General features: G+C 44.5%; 1 protein-coding gene across 9 annotated transcripts in view; it reads right to left on the minus strand.

Moving 5' to 3' along the window:
- The window catches only part of ZNF827 (zinc finger protein 827), a 172,526-nt gene that overhangs the window by 64,175 nt on the left and 88,502 nt on the right, over positions 1-19,849 (minus strand). For all 9 annotated transcript variants that reach the window (XR_011471546.1, XM_070415261.1, XM_070415260.1 and 6 more), the window contains exons 7-8: positions 17,960-18,017; positions 156-259 (exon numbers count right to left, since the gene is read on the minus strand). Coding sequence is in view for 8 of the 9 variants with exons in the window: in XM_070415261.1 (XP_070271362.1) it covers positions 156-259; positions 17,960-18,017 (162 nt within the window). In the remaining variant the exon portion in view is untranslated. The remainder of the gene's footprint in view (positions 1-155; positions 260-17,959; positions 18,018-19,849) is intronic.

The raw sequence follows: 19,849 nt of genomic DNA on the forward strand, positions 1-19,849 counted from the left end.
GCTGAAATTGAGTTCCTCCCTCTTTTTAAAAACCTGGCTTCTTCATATGAATAACGTCAACACATTCACTGAAAGCATCTGAAAATTCACACATTTCAGAAAAGTAATCTTTTAAGCGATCAATAGTAGAAGCAAAGCCGACAGTATTTCCATACCTGGCGCTGGTATTCTCCCGTGGAGCGCAGAGTCGCCGGGCAGCAGGTCTTTTGAATTGGAGGAGAATGGTGATTGTCTAAATGTATCTTCTGAAAAGAAAGGGCTGGGGGTCGGGGAGGAGGAGTGAAGTTTAGTAAATTAAAGTTATTTAAGGTACCCAGAGCATTAGCCCCAAACACATACACACACACACACACACACGCACACATACACACACACACACACACACTGGATACTGCATTTTTAAAAATGGTGTTTAGAGACCATAAGAAGCTTGTGCTTAAAACAGAGAAAGTCTATTACATCAGACAAGTCCCATATGCACGTTCTGCTGGTAGTTTTATATATCAGGTGAATATATGACATATTGTATTTGAAAGACAGGACAGCTGAGCACTGAATTTTACTGTTGCGTTGCATGTTCTGCGAGTGTGTTAAGCCCAAATGAAGACCAACCATCTGGGTCAGAATCAGAAAGGCCTGTCCAAGGTTCTTCCCAGAGTGGCGATAGGCTTGCCCTGGCTCACCCACATGCGGGCACCTGATTCCCTGGGGACCATCAGTGTGCCTTAGAAGGGCAGATGGCTGGAATCAGGGGCAGTTTCACTGAAGGAGACACTTCGATGGTCCCCATAGATATGGAGATGTGTCTTAGAATTGTCTTGGTTCGGAAGGAGTTAAAGCCAGCTAACGGGGCTGCCAGCAAGGATACCAGGAGCGCCTTCATTTTCCATGAAACTGAGGCTCTGACTTGAGTGATTCGAAGTACGCCCAGTGACTCAGCTAGAACTGGAACCAGGGACACAAACACCCAGCCAGGTTTCCACTGATACCACAGCCACAGTGAGCACAAAGCCTTTGGATGCTTTTAATCAGAGGGTTTTAACCCAATCACACCATCCATCCATCTTCCATGCCTCAAACATAAACTGTATTGTGATCATAATAAGTATTGTGATCACATGTGAGAATACTGATGTATCCAGCAGCATCTAAGAACTGGCAATACCTACTTATAACAGGGAAATTTTAATTGAGGGCACTGGGTACACAGGTGGTGGGCAATGCATAGGGAGCAGTAAAGCAAACCAGAGATAGGAAAAGCGGGAGGCCACCACCACCCTGAGGCTACAGGGACAAAAGGACTTAAATGGGAGCTGGGGCCACAGGGAAGAGGCAGCTGCTGCAGAAGAGGGAGGGAGGTAGAAACACCCTAGCTCTTCCTTAAGCCCCACCCCCACCTCCCATCAGGGCCTCTGATTGACTGAACCATCCCAGAAGCCAAACACAGCCCGCAGGGACCAGGCCCCCTGCAAACCCACAGATCATGGGAAAGAAAAGGTCTGAGGGAGCACAGCCTGGGACTCCCATGATGGGTGCTGCTTTCTTAAAAATGCTGCAGGGCTATGGCTACTATTATGATGTGTTATAAAGGAAACAGTAAGATAAAATAAAAGACATATAAATATGTCTAAGTAAAACATAAATTAAAAAACATAGTTTTACAGGACAGTTAGGCTAGGTTTCATGCAACGTTGTGTTGCATACTTTTTTTTTCTTTGTTATTTTTATCCTTTTTTTCCCCTTTCTTTATTAAGGTATTATGTATGTGTCCTATTCCCCCATTGCTCTCCCCCACCCCGCCCCCCTGCTTATGCCCTCACCCCCCTGGTGTCTGTGTCCATTAGTTATGCTTATATGCATACATACAAGTCCTTTGGTTGATCTCTCCCCCTTGCCCCCACCCTCCCCTGCCTTCCCTCTGAGGTTTAAGCATCTGATCGATGCTTCTTTTTAGTTATATCTTACACACAAAAACAATTTAATAGGCTTAACAATGAACTGGCTGTAGGCTAGCAGGCACTGGGGAGTGGGGAGACACGCCATTTTATGCCAAACGTCTCATAACCTGTAAATGATACAAACACGGGAAGGAAAAGGCCGTGCAGCGTGGAGTCTAAGACCATGAGCTTGAGAGGAGCAGTTCTGGGTTCGAACTCCAGCTCCCCCACTCAGGGCTGTGTGGCCCTGCACAAATATTAAACTCTCGGAGCCTTCACTTCTTGTCTCTAAAATGGCATGATAACAGTAACCACACCTCGCAGAGGAGCTGTGAGGACCCATCAAGATCCTCCACGGAACATGCTTTTCACAGTGCCCGGCAAACAGTAAGTGCTCCATAAATGTGAGCTGTTTTTACTTGTATCTGCCTACCTAAAGGGGTGATAAGTGAAACATTCCTCACAAGGTGGCAAGAAGTGCCGTTTCCTTGAATAAAATGAATGAAGAAAAGGTTGCTCTGATTTGGAAGGGTCAGCTGACTGCTGGAGGGACGAGGTTAATTTTCAATATTTCCATGAAGAAAACTGTTTAGAGTCAGAGCACTTCAAAAGATGTAGAGACGTTGGAGGACTGTTGCTCAAACCCAGAGTATAAGATTTCTCAATTCCACCTCCCTCGTTCTGAAGCTTCCACAGGAGGCGACAGAGACATCCACGTGTGGACAGTTCACATGGAAACACCACAGGCTGGCCCTGGGCACAGGGTGAAGAGCGGGCAATGGCCCTGCCTGGTACTGTCACGCTGGCTATAGCAGTCACCTTGACATCGGAGAGTCCAGGGGAGCCCATGGAACTGTTTGGTCTGAAATGTGGAGACTTCCATGGGTCCCAAGAGGGTCCCCCTAAAAGGCATCGAGACTATCACCCTTCTTGCCACAGAGAAACATGTACACTGCCCTCATTCCCTCGGGTTCACAGTAACCGGGAGGGCCTACACTCTGCCAGGCCTGGGAACAGATGTCAGGGGGCGCAGAGGCCTGTGAAAGGGAACCGCCGTGTAACTAGTGCTGAGGACGGGAGGGTGCGGAGCCACCTTGGGGGCTGGCCTGGACAGGATGGCCTTCCCGCAGAAGCCCAGCTGCAACACTCCGAGTTCATATCCACCCAGGCCGGGAGGTGGGAGTGCAGTGGGTTACACAGAGTTTGGAATTAGAAGGATCTGAGGCTGAATTCCACACTGGCCACTTAGAGAGTCAAGTGACCTTTTTCAAATCAATACCCTCTCTAGCCTCAGTTTCATCATTGGAAAAAGGTTTAAAAATACCATCTCTATAAGGGTGCTATCCCGGTTACATAAGACATTTCATGTTCAAGTTCTTAGTACATGCACAGTAAAAGAGGAACACGTATATTGCTTACTAAGTATCTGGCGCTGTTCTAAGGTGCTCTGTGTGCATCAACTTCACTTAATCCTCACAAGGACACTGTGGGGTAGCTACCACCATTATTATCTGTATTTTGTACAGATGGAGACGCTCAGGCACGGAGAAGTTAGATAACTGTCCATGCCACGAGCGGAGCCAGCATGTGAATCCGGCAGGTTGGCGTCCAGCGTGCGCTCTCACCCGCTAAGCTGCCTTTGTGTGGTCTCTTAGCATCTAGGCAACTCATGGACAACACAGAGTCATGATGCTTGGAACGGACAGAACAAAGGGAAGGGAGAGGGTAGGAGGGGTGAGGGAGGATGGGAGCAGCCACTTCGGTAAGCAGGACCCTGGGACACTGCAGGAAGACTGTATCCATTGAGAAGTTGAGCAAGTGAAAATAATTTTAGTCTTTACTTCTCTCTAGAAGTTAACAGATGCTCCACTTTTCGAATACTTCCACAACACCGGGGATAGGGCAATTTGCAATCCTAACCCTTCTCCACTGCCTGTATCCACTGTTCCTGGGGGCAAGCTCCTCACTATTATTAAGCCCAAACGAAAAGCAAAGGGTAACGAGGCCATGAGGTGTTGGCCAACCTCTATCTCAACACAAATATGAAGCTCGTGGTGGCACTATGTCACCTAGATTGGCACCCATGCCTCAGGAAGAGAAGGAGGGGAGACCAAACTCGGAGCATGCCCCGTGGAGCATGGGCTTGCTCAGTGGTTTTAGATCCCCAAGAACACTGGTCATCTTTAACTGTGCCCATGCTCTGAGGACAGATGACCGCCCTGCAACTTCGTGCCGAGTGGTGTCATTTTGGGTGTTGGGATGGTGTTCCTTAAGCTCCTTTTCTCTTCCTGTGCAGGCCACCCACTCTCAGCAGTTGCCCAGCTTTGCGGTGGATGAAGCCGGCACCCTGTTCAGGCTGCAGTGACTGAGGGGTGGGAGAGGGTAGTGGGGAAGGAAGGCCCAGGAGGTGCCCAACACAGGATGAGCCGAGTCTGCATCTTCTCAGGGAAAAAAATACATGAACACACAGCTTCACAACATAGTCGTCTCTGACACACACCTGTACTGTCCTCAGTTACCACTTCTTCCACAAAAGGAGCCAGTTTGTGAATGTTGCAACCTCTTACTTCCTGACTCTCCAGCTACCAGAGCTTGAGTCTTTTTACTATGAAAAAGCCTCTCCATCAAAAAGTGAGCGAAGGAAATGAAAAAAGGCAAAAACTGTTAAAAATTGATCTATGATCAATATATTTGGTTAAAAAGTTGGAAAAGGAACATGTTGAAACTAACGGTTAATGGGGGAGGTGTCTGTCACTTAGGGAACAAATCACCATCTACCACAACATACTCCCGTTGGCCCTGCACAGTAACAGGTTACCCGGAAGACGTAGCTGATTCATGTAAACATTCAGTACACACTCAGAAGTAGCATCGGAAGCCGTTGGTGTAGAGTTAGGACTGCCCACCACGCCATTCCTTTTCCTGCTTTATGTTACTTAAAAAAGACAAAACTTTTGCCGATCCAACGTTCTTTTCTGGGTAAACATGAAATGGAGATTAAATGTGTATTTCTGTCGTTCTTCTGTAGAAAATCTACAGGTTAAAGTACATGACTAGGCAATTCCAGGCATTAGACGGCCTGGGCTGTAGGGTCCACAGCACGGGGCTCCAGGACAAAAAGATTTACAGTTAATAATAAAACAGTCCGTAAAAGATTATGGCACTAAGTAGTGATACGTTTTGCTAAGTGCTGACTGTGCCACAGGGATCTCCACCTTTCACATCTGCGGGCCAACAGGGAGCTCGCTGCCCACAGAACGGCCGGTTTGCCACCCCTCCCCGAGGGCCACCGTGAAAACCAAAACACCAAGGCGATTCTCGGTGAGATGCCATAGCAACACGGAACTGAGAGGAAAAGGGGAAGGTGGACACAATATGTAAGGGAAAGTTAAGAAGAAAAACTTTAGTAATGACACAATAGTTTTTAAGGAACGACAGAAGAAGTAATTTTTTTTCCTTCTAGAAGGCAATGATAATAACTGAATTTGGAGATGGCAAATTGAAAAGAAAGATTAAACATAGAAAAAAAAAGATCTTGCTCTATAATGGTTTTTTACTAAGAACACATAAGGATCTATGTATTTTAGGGTGGAATGAAATTCTATTAAATGTAAGGGTTTCTGTTACATCATCCTGAGTGATATTCTGACTTCAATCTCCACATAGACAAAATTTTCTTTAATGAATAAAAAAGATGGGGTATTTTCAAGTGAAAGTACTTGAGTCTCCATCCAGCTTCCATATTTTTTTTCTGGGTAAAATATGTCTAAAAGAATTTGGACTAATTTTTAATATTTCTAAAATTGATTTCGGAGAGGAAGCGAGAGAAAGGGAGATAGAAACATCAATGATGAGAGAGAATCACTGATTGGCTGCCTCCTGCCTGCCCCATACTGGGGATCGAGCAGGCAACCCAGGCATGTGCCCTGACCGGGAATTGAACCGTGACCTCCTCGTTCATAGGTCGACGCTCAACCACTGAGTCACGCCAGCTGGGCTGGGTTAATTTTTATATTGCTTTGTTTTATTTTAAGAAAATGTAAAGAATAAACGATCTGACTCAGATATTTCTGAGAAGCTACATACGGTGAAAGGAGAGCCAGAAGCCCCAGTCTGGGCTGGAAAAGGGCCATGGGAGCCAATGTGTCCTCCCTCTGGCTGCCCCCTGGCAGGCCCCAGCATGGACCATGGCACCACAAGCTGTTTACCCCCCTGTTAACGGGGCCTTTCTCAGTCTCCACTTAGTCCCAGCCATGAACTCAGCGCACTGAAACACTAGTTTTCTGTATCGGTATATCATGTTATTTTTAAAGAACTGAGATTCCATGTACAGGTGTCCCCCCCAAAAAATGTACACACACTTTAACAGCTGATAGAGCAGTTTTGAAAATGAAATGTATTTTCATAAACACTGCCTTTACAATTATTCAAAGCGTGTGTATACATTTTTGGGGCCACCCTATATTTATCTAAAGCCATTGTGCTGGCATTTTTAAAACTCTGACCTCTGAACCACCCAGTCCTTGAGACAGACCCAGGAGTGACACACTGCGAGACATTGTGAAGTGCACAGGAAACACTAGTTGAAAACAATCCTTCAAGCCTCCAAAAGCCTCAAGAAGACACGGTGATAGACCAAAGTTATTCCAAGAGTAAATCTCACTCCAGTTCAAAGACTTTCTGAATGTGTGGAACAGGACTGCGACCGCGGAAATGGATACAGTAACTTCCATTTGGAATCTCCATGTATATATAACAAAAGTACAGGAAATGACAACAAACCGGAAATGTTTTCTTTGAACAAAACCCAGACCTTGCTAACAATAACAGAATACAGTCCTTGCCAAAAACCAGAATGGGCTTGTCTTTTTTTTTTTTTTTTTTTTTTAAAAAAAAGCTTTTGCAACACATCAATGAAAAAGATGGGATTATTTGAAGATAAGGAAGAGGGGGAAATATTTGGATTAGTTATAACTACCTTCTCCACATTTCCTCAGGGACTTTAAGGTCAGAAGGAACTTTCTAAGAAGCAGGAGCAGCCTGCATGAGAACACACTCACAACTCAACAACAAAAATGTTGCCACTTTTTAAAAAGATGTTCATTGTTTTAAAAAGACCAAATAAGATGATTTTATTTTCACCTTAATTATCACAATGAATGCAGCTTTCTTCACTTTTAGGTGGTGCTTATTTTTTCTCAAATATGACCGTCCTTGATTCATTTATTTGCTAATAATTTAAAACAGAATAATAGATGCTTAATATTTTTAATATTTTTATATATCTATATGTTGTAACATATTTATAAATGATTATATTTGAAATATACAAAATGCTTAGGTCCACAGATTTTTAAAAAGAATCTTGAACCCTTAAAAACCGGGTACAGCAATTGCTAAATGCCACCCTGGACTGTACTCGGTCCTCCTAGCTTCCACCTTGGGCTCTCGGTTTCATTTCGGATGAGAGGTTGTGTAGCTTCATTTCTTGTGAAACGGACCCAGACACTAACCGTTTAGGTGGAAAAGTCAGTGCCCATTTTCCTATGGCCATTCCTGTCGTCAGTTAAAAAAATAATCGATCATGAAAGAAAACATAATGTTAATGGTGCTCATGACAGTGTCCTTCCCTCCTCAATCCCACAGAAACGAGGGCCCCTATTCCTGAATGGCTTTATTTATTTACTTACTTATTTTAATACAAGTACCCAGGATGCAGGTCAGTGGGCACGGGGGTGGAGACGGGTGCTCAAGTTTAACAATGACTGGGCCCTGGAGGGTGCTGCTCAGTGGTTAGAGTGCCAGCCTAAGCACCGAAGGGTTTTGGGTTCAATTCCCAGTCAAGTGCACGTACCTGGGTTGTTGGTTCTCTCTCCACCCCCTGTCAGGGCACATGTGAGAGGTGACCAGTCGATGTGTGTGTCTCTCACATCGATGTTTCTCTCTCTCTGTCTCTCAGCCCCTCCATGCCTCCCTCCCACTCTCTCTGAAAAGCAATGAAAAAAATATCCTCTGGTGAGGATTAAAAAAAAGAAGAAGAAAGAAAAGACCGGGTTGGTGGTGTCTCTGACCTAATGACAACCCTGACCATCCAAATAGTAAATCCCCTATTCAAGCTTAAAATGGACACAACAGAGAAGACCTCCTGTGACCCCAGTGGGCCAGGCCTGAAAGCCTGGTCATTGATCAAGTTCGGTGCACACATTTTCAAAGGAAGAACTGTAGTGAATAAACGTGAATTAATGACTATGCATTGGCAGGCCTCGGCGGGGGCATTTATCTACACACTGAGGCTGGCATTGCAGATTCAGTGGGTTCTAAATGGCGCTTGTGAGCAGATGGAGAACCAAGGTCACTCCATCATTCAACTACCCCTATGGGCACCAGATTTTCTTCTTTAATTTTTGAGGTGAGGAGAAAGCTAAGACGTGTTTCTTTCTCCTCCTAGTCCATTGACATGGCTGTGCACTTGGCTGGTGCCTATCAACAGAACCTTCTCAGCAATGATAAAACCAATCAACTATATTGTGAATTTTGTAAGGTGTACAAAGTTATTGTAGAATATATCCTTATTTTTTAGAGATGTATATCAAAGAATCTGGGAGTGAGTGTTATGATGTCTGGGATGTGATGTAAAATATAGGGGGAAAGATTGGTGAAGTAAGCATGGCAAATGTTTGTTTAATCTGGGATATGGTGATGTATTACATTATTCCTTCTACTTTGTTTTAAAATTTTCATAATTTAAAAAATCATCAGCAACAATCAAACAAAGAGTTCAATCCACGCAAACCACCAAATGAAGTAATAAATGACAATGAAAGAAAATGCACAAAAGAACAAATACAAATGCCTCCCCCTGAACAAAATGCTTGATAACACTAGGAATCGATAAATAAAATGGTTATAACTAGAAGATATAATTTTTAACCTCCCAAGTGCTAAAAAAATTTTTTAATGATAAAGCACAGAGATCCTTGAAATATTCTCTCTCTCTTTCATTAGCTTATGGTAGAATCATAGATTCAACCTTTCTGAAAGTCAATTAGACAATTCATAGCAAAAGCTTGAAAACTGTGAATGCTTTTGTCAGTCAATTTATTCCAGTACCGTTTCTATTACCAACAACTTGGGAAAACAAAACCAAACATAACCCGTCATACCCATTAACAGGAGGCTGATTAAGTCTGTTATGACATGCAAACACTGAATACTATGCAAACATGAAAAGAACAATATTCAGTTATGTTTACTGACATGAAAAGAATATATTGCTAGTGAAAAAAGAGATTACAAAACTGTATATATAGTTGTAGCTGATTTTTATAGGAACATATATGTATATAAATAGAAAAAATTCAGCCAGGACATGCAGCACCAACTTAGCAGTGGTTGTCTGGGTAGCAGGACTGATTATTCATGATTATCTTTTATTCTTTATGTTCTCCTGGAAACAAACGTTATTTTTAAAATTTAAACAAGCTGCTGTATGCCTGAAACTAATATAATATTGAGTGTCAACTGTCATTGAAAAAAAATAAAAATTAAAAAAAAATATATTAAGTTTTATGGTTTGGGATCCTTTATTTCTATTATAAAAGAGACTCTTAGTCTTTTAGAAAGTAACCCAAGGGATAACATTGAAGGCAGTTGTAAAAGACATAGGCTGGGCCAACTCCACCTAAGTTATGATCCCAGCAGGATCAGTCAAGTTCGGTTGCAGAAGGCCGAAAGGTATCGAAGGAAGAGGCTGTTTCAAATATCAGAACAACAGAGCACCTTAGGAAGAAAAAAAATACATTGGTGATTTAAAAATTTTATTTTCTTCTCTGAAAAGTACAAACACCTTCTCTTTAGAGTGATCTTAGAGGCGGGCCAACCCGTACAACCTAACACCACATTTTCAAGGAACAATTCCTGTCGCAGCGGCTGGCATTCATCCGCTGTGCAGCCGGGAAACTTCTCAGGACAGGGAGTACAATGCCAGGCCTTGTGAGGGCCACTGTGCCCGGGGGCCAGGCTCTGAGAGCCCGAGCCAACCGCAGGCCACGGAAGTGAACCTGCATGTCCGGCTTGGCTCGGCTCGGTGAAATGTCAGCCTGTGAGGGCCCTGGATCTCCCACAGGAATCTGCCTTTCTGCATAAACAAGGGCGGCGGGCCCTCGCTGGGGGAGCAGAGGATGGTGACCTCAGTCTCCCTGCAGGGACTCGGGACTTTGTCCCATGGAAGCTCTCTAGGGAATGCCAGTGAAATGTGGGTGCCCCGGGCCATCATCCCTGAGGGCTTTTCAGCCTTCAACGGAGGTCAACCCTTGAATATTTGATATCTTTCTAGTAACAACCATAGAGACAGTCTTGAGAGCAAATCCCCGACAAGAGGAACAGGAGTGAGGCCGGCACCTCAGCCACACAGACCTTTGGGTCGTGTCACCTCTGCATCACCTGTCAAAGGTGACTAGGAGAGAATATAGGTTCTGGGTGTCTACTGACAGGGACCTACAGATTTACACTTGGTTCCTGACTGTCTGGAGTTATACAAACAAGATGGGACACTGTTGCAGAGGAGGGACAAGGGTGGGAGAGCCCATGGAACACAAAGAGAAGAAAGGCACAGCCCTTGTGCGATCTTGACAAGGAGATGTGAACTGGCCCCTTCACAGTCACACAACACAAAACGGTTCTGGCAGTGTAGTTTCAACGATAACAGTTCAATATAGATGTCACAGGGGCGCGAGAAAATGGCAGAGGGGGATCCCTAAGAACAAAGGAGTGTAGGGTAGATCGAAGTACTGAGAAAGGTTTGGTGAAATAAGAAAAAGGAACCTTCAAATGGCAGCAATCCACAAAGTTGCTTCAGACTGATTTTTATTTTAAGAAGTGATTCATTGTGTTCCAAGATTAGTTTTAATTTCTTTGAAAACTGAAAACGCAGAGGTCAGTTGAAGAGTGTATGGCCAATGAGAAGACTCTCAAGTCAACATCTGTGTCGTAGCAGCTGCAGACTGTGGTGCAGGCTGTGCCCTGCACACGGAACCACATAAGGGGCACAATGACATCGTAGACATCAGAGGTTTACATATTTCCTAGGACAGTCTGCCAGTAGGTGGCAGTGTCTAGAGCAGGGGTGGGCAACCCCTGGCACGCGTACCAAACATGGCACGCCAGTAACTTTTGCTGGCACGCGAAACCCTCTCTTACAATCTTGCATTTACAATTTTTTTTCTTAATATTGACTTTTTCATTTTTCAGATAAATTCAGTGTAGGTGCATCTTAGATAAATAAATAATTTTACATAACAAATTATCTTAAAGACCATAGACATGGATTGACGAGAGAGGGTAAGAGCAATTTCTATGCCTCTGCCTTAACTCTCCCTGCCTTCCTAGATCCAACCAGTGTTTTGGTTTCATCCACATACACTTGTGAATCTTTGTTCTCAGTGATGGATTTTGTTAAGTCTTGTAATAGGAGTAGCCTGACGGATGAAAGTAGTAGCTCCTGCATATTTCTGAAGGTCACGAAATATAAACCTGATGTAAAAGCTCTGTCATCAGTGATGCAGCAGCAAAAGTCCCACTGATGATATCAAACGGAGTCATAAAGTTTTCTGTCGGACTATCAGTGTACATGTATACATTAAAAAATAAATGTATTTTTCATCATCATATACTGTGTTTTTGTCACTCGAATGAATTTTATTATTTCTTCAAGGTTCTTCACATACGTACACCTTACGAGATATCAAGTAGGCGTAACATGTTCTCAAAAAATTAGGGTTGGCACGCAGAAGAATTTTGAGTCAGAGATTTTGCTGGTTTTGGCACGCACTCACAAAAAGGTTGCCCACCCCTGGTCTAGAGCAATGGTTCCCAACGTGGGGCACATGCCCCAGAGGGGGGCAATTTAATTTTTAAGGGGGGCAATTTGAGAATGAGTTATTAACAGTGATTTTTTTTGCATTTCTTATGGTCCTAGGGGCCTCATATACAGTATATAAATATATAATGTGACATAGTTATGCATTTCAGTTCTCTGTTATATGTTTTGAAACCTTATTTGCTATTTTTTCATATCACTTAATATTATTATTATTTTTTAACGATTTCTTCCTCAGTACTTCAACTGTCCTTTGTTCTTTTATTTTTCTCTTTCATGGATGCCATGTTCTTTGGAAGTTTGTTTAGACCACAGTAATGGCCTTTCAGGCATCCTCCACATTAATAAGAATATGTCACAGGGGAGGGAGGCATCAGGATTTTAGAGATGCTTAGGTGGGGCATGGCCAAAAAATGGTTGGGAACCACTGGTCTAGAGGAAGGGCACTTTATTTTTCACCTGAGGATATTTTTCCATTGATCTTTTAGAGAGTGGAAGAGAGAGGGAAAGACAGAGAGAAATATCAATGTGAGAGAAACACATCTATTGGTTTGCTCCTGCCTACACCCCGACCAGGGCCCAGGATGGGGAGGACCCTGCAACCAATGTACATGCCCTTGACTGGAATCAAACCCAGGACCCTTTGACCCGCAGGCTAGAGGAAGTGCACTTAAAAAAGTTGCAGTGGCCCACCAACAGCCTTGACCTCACTAAAAAAAGCACTGAATATCCTAACCAAAGGATGTACTGCCATGAAATTAGCAGTAATTTCCATATTTTAGAAATAGAATTCTCAGTGTATTTAATCTTAAAGCCATGAACTGTAAAGGGTTAAGAGAATCTGAGGAAAGCAACTCAAAAACCACCAATTTCATTTGCTCCCTTTCCTGTTTTCTTAATTGCCTCCGTCTAACCCAGAGTTCTTTATGTGTCATCTTTTACTTTTTAAGGTAATGGAGCATTGTTCTCTTGTGCCTTTCAAAAAACGTAAAGGGAAAATTGCACAAATTGAGGCAGCACATTATACTTTTACAAATTTGTGCAATTTCTATTACCGAATCATAAATATTTAAGGACACATTTCATCCAAACCCTCACATGGGGAAATTCTATATTGAACACTTCCAAATGCATATGTTTCTCAGTAAACACTGTAAGTGCCATTATCTAAATCACAGAAAAATAGCCTGCATTTCCAATTTTGAAAATTGTGCAAATTAAATGTTGGTCGGCACAGCATGATATAAATCTCCCTTTCTTGGATTTTCCCCACTTCTGCTTTTTAGTCTAGTGAGGGGAAAAAGGACAATTCAGGTAAACACTTCCTTGCTTTTGGAATAAAGTGTGCCAGGTGTGAGAAGTTTTTCTTATAGGCCTGCAATCTTATATCCCCAGGGACACTGAATTATTAATGGGGAAAGGAGAACAAATAACCAAGAGAGGGTTCTTGGCAGCCATTGTTCGAAGTCCGTGGTGTTATACAACATTGAGCATGTCCAATTCACCTGCCAGGAGCTATCTGACTCTGACTCTAGGGTTCCATTTTCCTATTTTGATCTTATCCTGCACCTGGCTGGGTGATGGTCCATGTCAGAAGATGGAGATCTTTTTATTCCATTAAACTTTGGGATCTGGTTATGATATCACGCCTCATATATTTTCATCAACAAACAATCATAGTAGCTGGTTATCTGGTGCCTGTGGAACCCAGGCTTGTGTGGGGGAAGAAAATAGAAAAATCAGGATTTGGTTAATCTCTTAAGGGTTCAAGCCTTCTGTTCTCATGGTTCTGGCTGGTCTGCCTTCCCATCTCATGTGTCAGGTCGGATGGCGTTAAGAACACTCCGTCCATACACTATCTCAAAGGAGACACATGGGCTTCTTTACACTTGGATTGAATTTTCTAGACTCTAAGGTTAAACAGGCAAAGGAACGGCTGTTTTAGCATTTCCAGTGACGTCCCAACCAAGGGACTGATGCGATGGAGGTGCCGGAGGAGGGCATGCACGAGGGAGGAGGGCTGAGGTCCAGGCACTGGTGAGCAGAACCACATGAGCCAATCATTCTGGCTGCTACGTAGATTGATTTTTTCTGCCTGACCACATGGTGCACTTCGGTGATTGTTTTCCTCCTTTACTTTTGGGAAGATGATCCCAACTGAAGCAGTTGAGTCTAAGTTTTTAGGATTAAAAAAAAAAGACATTCTTAAACCAGTTCTTAAAATGTCTGGGATTTGCTTCAAAATAATCCAGGGAGAGAGAAGGGAACCAGAAGGAGAGGATGGATGAAATTATATGGGTTATGATAATTGCTCAAACTGAAGGATGAGTACATTCTGTAGTTTTGAAATTTTCCATTGTAAGAGTTAAAAAACAACAACATACCACACAAAACATGAGGCAGAGAAGCAATGATCCAGAACTTGCTAGTTATTAGTTTCAACCTTTAGCTTCACCTAAACCTCTTTTTAAACATTGCTAACAAGGAATGCAGTCTAACATCATTTTCTCTTTCCATATCTCCCCACCTTATAACAGAGGTATTAACAAACAGCGCGATTGCCAATGGACAGCCGGGACCAGGGAGGGTGTGATGAGGAGGGAGGTGTAGTCACGGCCCGTGTGGGATGGAGAGTTCACTGTAAACACATCCACGGGCGTCATGTTCTCTTGGTGCCTGGCAGGGAAATCAGCACCCCCAAGTCTCACTGGTCAGCACAAATAGAAATGCCAACCTACAGAGCAGTGGTTCTCAACCTGTGGGTCGAGATCCCTTTGGCGGTCGAACGATCCTTTCACAGGGGTCGCCTAAGACCATCCTGCATATCAGATATTTACATTATGATTCATAACAGTAGCAACATTACAGTTATGAAGTAGCAACGAAAATAATTTTATGGTTGGATCACAACATGAGGAACTGTATTTAAAGGGCCAGAAGGTTGAGAACCCAGGTTTCATCCTGGGTGGCTACACTTTTCCTTAGTTCTTGTGGTTAGAATGAGAATCAAGATCAATAATGATAAACACTTGTGGGGGAAGCCATGGGTTTATGAAGGACAGGGAGAGAGTCAGCTCCTTTCTTCAGTGTGGCCTGAATTGTCTCTCCCCTCGTCCCCCCCGGGTGTCAGACCCCATGAGCAGGAGGTGTCACTGCATCGAGGAGCTCATGCATCCATTGGTGTTGGAAGGAGCTTGATCGGAATACATCCCTGGGAGCAGCACCCCAGGGCTTCCCTTCCCCATTATACTTCATTGTTAAATTACGCTCCGTCTTAAATGTGCCTGGCAACTCGAAAACACGGTAGACTCTGAACTTGATTCCAATCATGAGCCATTGTTCTGTACAGTCGGAGGCTTCTAGGAAATCAAACATGAGAAATCTGATAGCTAACCAAACATCCCACTAAGTCCTTACAAATCTGGAGATATGGAAATGTGGAGATGATGCAGATCTTTCTGAAAAGTATCCCAAATATTACCTTAAAACATAACCTGTAAGTTGACCTTGTGCATATGAAATAAACCAGGACTCAAAAAAGGAGAGAGTTGGCATCCCCCCTCCCCCATCTCTGCTATCAGTTAACTCAGGTTAAAGAGGATTTCTTGGCACAAAGTAGCTTGATTCTATTTCACCTGAAGTAATGAGGTGAGAAGGTAAAAAAAGAGGCCTATTTGAGGAGAGGCTAATTGAATAAGTTGCCGACTCAAAGGAAAAATAAAAACACACGGAGGATTTTGTAGAAAAACAATAAACCAAGAATTCTGTAATACTGATTTCTGAGCACTATTGCATGGGGGGGGGGGGGGGGGTTTATAGGCAGCACCTCTTCTTTTACTTTGTGCAAAAGATCTGATTTCTTCTTGCTCCCATCAGGAGAAGGGTTTAAGGATTGCTTCATTTTTGCCAAATGGCTAAAAAACGTTCTCTTCGATCCTGTAATTATGCTCTAGCTCCAGCCAAAGCAATTAAGGCCATGAGGCTCATTTCACTTGTTTGGGGCTAGTTCAAACCTCCTCTCCCCTCTTCCCAGAGAACACCTGAAAATCATAAAATAACGTGGTCTTGCCGCATACCTTTCTGTGATATAAATATTACAATGTAAGCTTAAAGAGGAGCAGGCAGCCCTAACCGGTTTGGCTCAGTAGGGAGAGCATCGGCCTGCAGACTCAAGGGTCCCAGGTTCGATTCCGGTCAAGGGCATGTACCTTGGTTGCGGGCACATACCCAGTAGGGAGTGTGCAGGAGGCAGCTGATCGATGTTTCTCTCTCATCGATGTTTCTAACTCTCTATCCCTCTCCCTTCCTCTCTGTAAAAAAAATCAATAAAATATATATATATTTTTAAAAAGCAGCAGGCAGCAGAGGACCTCCACGGGAGATGCTGCTGGGGTCCTGCTCCGTCCCGTCCCCCCTCCCCGTGCACTCTCCAAGTTGCTGGGAATGTGGGCTGCTCACTGTCCTCACCATCCTCGCCCCCTCCCGGGGAGGTCACATTTGCCCCTGCTGAAGTCCGAGAAATCTACGGGGCTGCAAGGAGCTGCACCCTTGCTTCGAAGCAGGATTCATTCTGGCGCAGTTCATCTTCCAGAATTCACTGTAGGACAGAGCAGAAGCTCGAATCCAGCTACAACCAATGCTTGCTCAGTGACCTCGCCTTCCTCTCCTGCCCCCGCAGGCTCCGGAGAGAACATTCCTCTCCTCGATAAAGCCCTCCACAGCCACACCCCTCTCGGGCTCTGCTGTCAGGGAACTTGGCCGGCGACACTTCAAGAAGCCCATGGAAGCCAATGAAAAGGAACATTTACTGTTTGTAGCCTGCCACCTTTCGATGTGTACCAATCTGGCCCATTTCATGTGTTTAACCCATAGACACAAGCACATACACTAAATAGCTTTCGGATTGCAGGCAGAAGGTAGGGTGGAATCTACAGTGGCCCATGTGTCCTATCTGAGCATCCCACTTCATAGAGGAAACAGACTTCCCACCGGCCAGACCCATTTCCCAGTGCAATGCGCAGGCCAGACCGCAAAACCCATTTCCCAGCCCTGCCCTTACCGGTGGAGACCAGGCTAACACCACTCTCCTGCTCTGTTATCGGGAGGGTCCTTCCCTAACACTCTATCACCTCTGTGTGAGGCAGGCTCGCTCTGTGCTCATTATTACTGTGTGATGTGTGGTGTGTGGTGTTCTTCAGTTCCAGTTCATAGAATGAAAAAGAAAACACAACTCAGGTAAGGTTCCCCTGAGCCCCTTCCACGTGCCTGATGATGCTGAGGTCAATCCAGACCACGTCAAAGAGAAAAACATCGTGTGTCTCTTGTTGCAAGAATTAAAGGCACAAAACTAATCAACGCTCCCATGAGGGAGCACCCAAGTTTGTTCAGGGAAGCCAAGTTCTTTGGCTTAAAGCTTTCGCATCTCTCCGGAGCAACTCATTCCCAGCGGCGGGGTCTGCGCTTGCTGGCGCTCACCTCAGCCACTCAGAGTCCGATGGCCAGCAGCACTGGCTGGTCCCTCCTATTTGGCAGCCTGATGGGGCGCCCACTCTGGCCGACCTCAAACTGCCTGTAGCCAATGGCAAGCTTCCTTACCCACAGTTGTTAGCGATATCGGCTTTCCTGCAAGGTTTTTTATTTTTAAAGCACTGTCTTTCTTCTGCTTTGTACCTTTTCTGCCCTCCTACTAATACCATGAGATAAAACGCTGGGATTTCCTTGGTGATGGATTATCAGCCCACAGCCTCAGACCTACGTAGGAGCAGCTGCAGTGAGCATTGGTCTCCACCCCAGCAGGGCTGTCCTGAGACGCAGACCCAGGTCCCAGCCTCCTCTGGGCCACCCATTACACTCCCAGGTCCAGAAACTTCTGCCAAGAAAATAATACCTGCTTCACAAAGTGATCGTCAGGAGTAGAACACAGAAGCATAAGGGAACTCCCCAGCAAAGGACCCCTCTTGGATGTTTGATAAATATTAATGGTCCCCCCCTTAGTGTCCTTGCTTGCTGTATTGTTTCCACCAACCAAAGTTCTCACACAGTACGGTGGTCAAGGGCACGACTCCTTCGAACCCGGTGGGGGAACATGGTTTGGGGAACAATGTTTGACGTGGGTGTTCTGAGGGCCCCCACATCAAGCACCTACCTGGTGGTCGTGCGGATGGTGTTTTCTTTTGTGTGATTGTGCTCTTTGCTCACTTTTTCTGGAAGGAGAAAGAATGAAACACGTCTCTTAGGTCATCTACACGCAACTGTGTCTTTAAGGCTTCGGCCGAAAGAGCCTCACCATTTCTCTCTTGTGGTTTTCTTTTTGGTTTCTCTTTTACACAGCCGAACCCTCCCTGTCTCATTGGTAAAGACAACCGTCGGAAGCACGTGGACAGCATCCACAAAATGATGATTGAAAACCAATCTAAGGGAACGGTTACCAACAGCGTTCAAGCGTGTTGTCTGGTTTGAATCAGGCCTGAGGAAGTACATGTACACACACACACACTCGTGCACAAAGGTAGTGATTTCTACTGTATCTTTCCCCGGCTGAAAATTTCTGCTCCCTTCTGATTCAGCAGGAAAACTGCCGTTGTTGCAACCATTCCTCTCCTGACTTCGATGGCAACCTTTGCGCATTCTGTACCGTCGGCCCCTTTGTGAGAGGGGATATGAAAACAGCCGTAAGACCTCTGGGTGCTGCAGCCACCGAGCGCTGGCGCTGATAAATGTCACACGGGCCGCAAACTATCCTCAGACAAGGACGGGTAGACCCTCCCTGCCTCTGTCTCGAGGTCTGTCTCTACCAGCTGTCAGGAATTATTTAATTAGCTTCCAAGAACACAAAAGCTGAACTCTGGCCTCCCCCACGCAGTTCAAATGTGAAGATTCTGCCCCGACTGTCACAGCTCTCAATGGCTTCTTTTAAGTGTCCAGAGAAAACCCGGCCAACTCTACAAGGGTTTCAGGTTTCAATGGCAGGGCAACTAAAAAAACCACCTAACCTTAACGGATTTGGGGGAAAATTTCAACAAAGACGTACCACATCTGTTCCATGCTCTGTAACAAGAGTCTGGAGCTGCTGCATGCCAGTTTGCAGGGACAATTCCTTTCTGTCCACTCACCAGTGACAATGAGGGTGAATTTAGATTCCCAGGCAGTGTTCTTTTAGAAAGCAGGAAATCGGGGCTAAATGACTTGCCTGAGGTCACCCGGGCAGTTGTGGCAGCGCCAGGGTGAGAACTCTCAGACACAAAGTTTTGAGCTGATAGCAGACTGTGATAATGGACTCTCAGAGACGAGACTCTGAAAAGAACCTCACAGGCCCCACTTGTGCCAATTGTAACTGCTAAATCATCGTCCAAGTTATACTGTTTTTAGAGATTTTTAAGCCTATATATAAAAAAAAGCACCTTGCACGTTTTGGAGCTTACACAGATCTGTGTCCTCTTAAGCGGACAGAATGAACTATTTCCACCATGGCAGAACTCTGCACAAATACAGTCCTTGATTGAGAACCTGGAGGCTTCCATTTTTGGCACCAACTATAGTGTCACAGGTGTGGGGGGTGTGACTGGGCCCATGGAAGGTGGACTATCATGGTGGCACACGGATTCTAGCTTCTTTTCTCTTTCCTGGTATTTTTCTTAGCGGGGAAAAACAAGTGAATACTTAAATAATGAGGCACCTAATGGGTGCTTTAAATTTGTTATCCATCACAAAGAGCTCATCCAACATTAATAACAAACTTTACTGATGCATGGACTTCAATATACAGACCTGACTGTGGACAAGGGAGGTACCTCTACGTAAATCTAAATCTAATACGTGTTCATATCATCAGCCTCAATCATGTTCAGGCAATCTGTTAAGGACAGAAGTATGCAGTTTGAAAGAGTTAACAAAGGGAAAAATGTAGGTACTAGAACGCTCAGCTATTCTATCTAGACCCTTAGCCGAGCTGGTAATTACTGCACTTTTGAATTCCAAGTATTTGAAGTAGACACAGTTGGTTTACAGAAAACCTTCTACTAGGCTAGAGCCAGAA

Source organism: Myotis yumanensis, unplaced genomic scaffold (assembly GCF_028538775.1).
Source record: "Myotis yumanensis isolate MYYU_CA2020_CCGP unplaced genomic scaffold, mMyoYum1.0.hap1 SCAF_5, whole genome shotgun sequence".
Taxonomy (NCBI): domain Eukaryota; kingdom Metazoa; phylum Chordata; class Mammalia; order Chiroptera; family Vespertilionidae; genus Myotis; species Myotis yumanensis.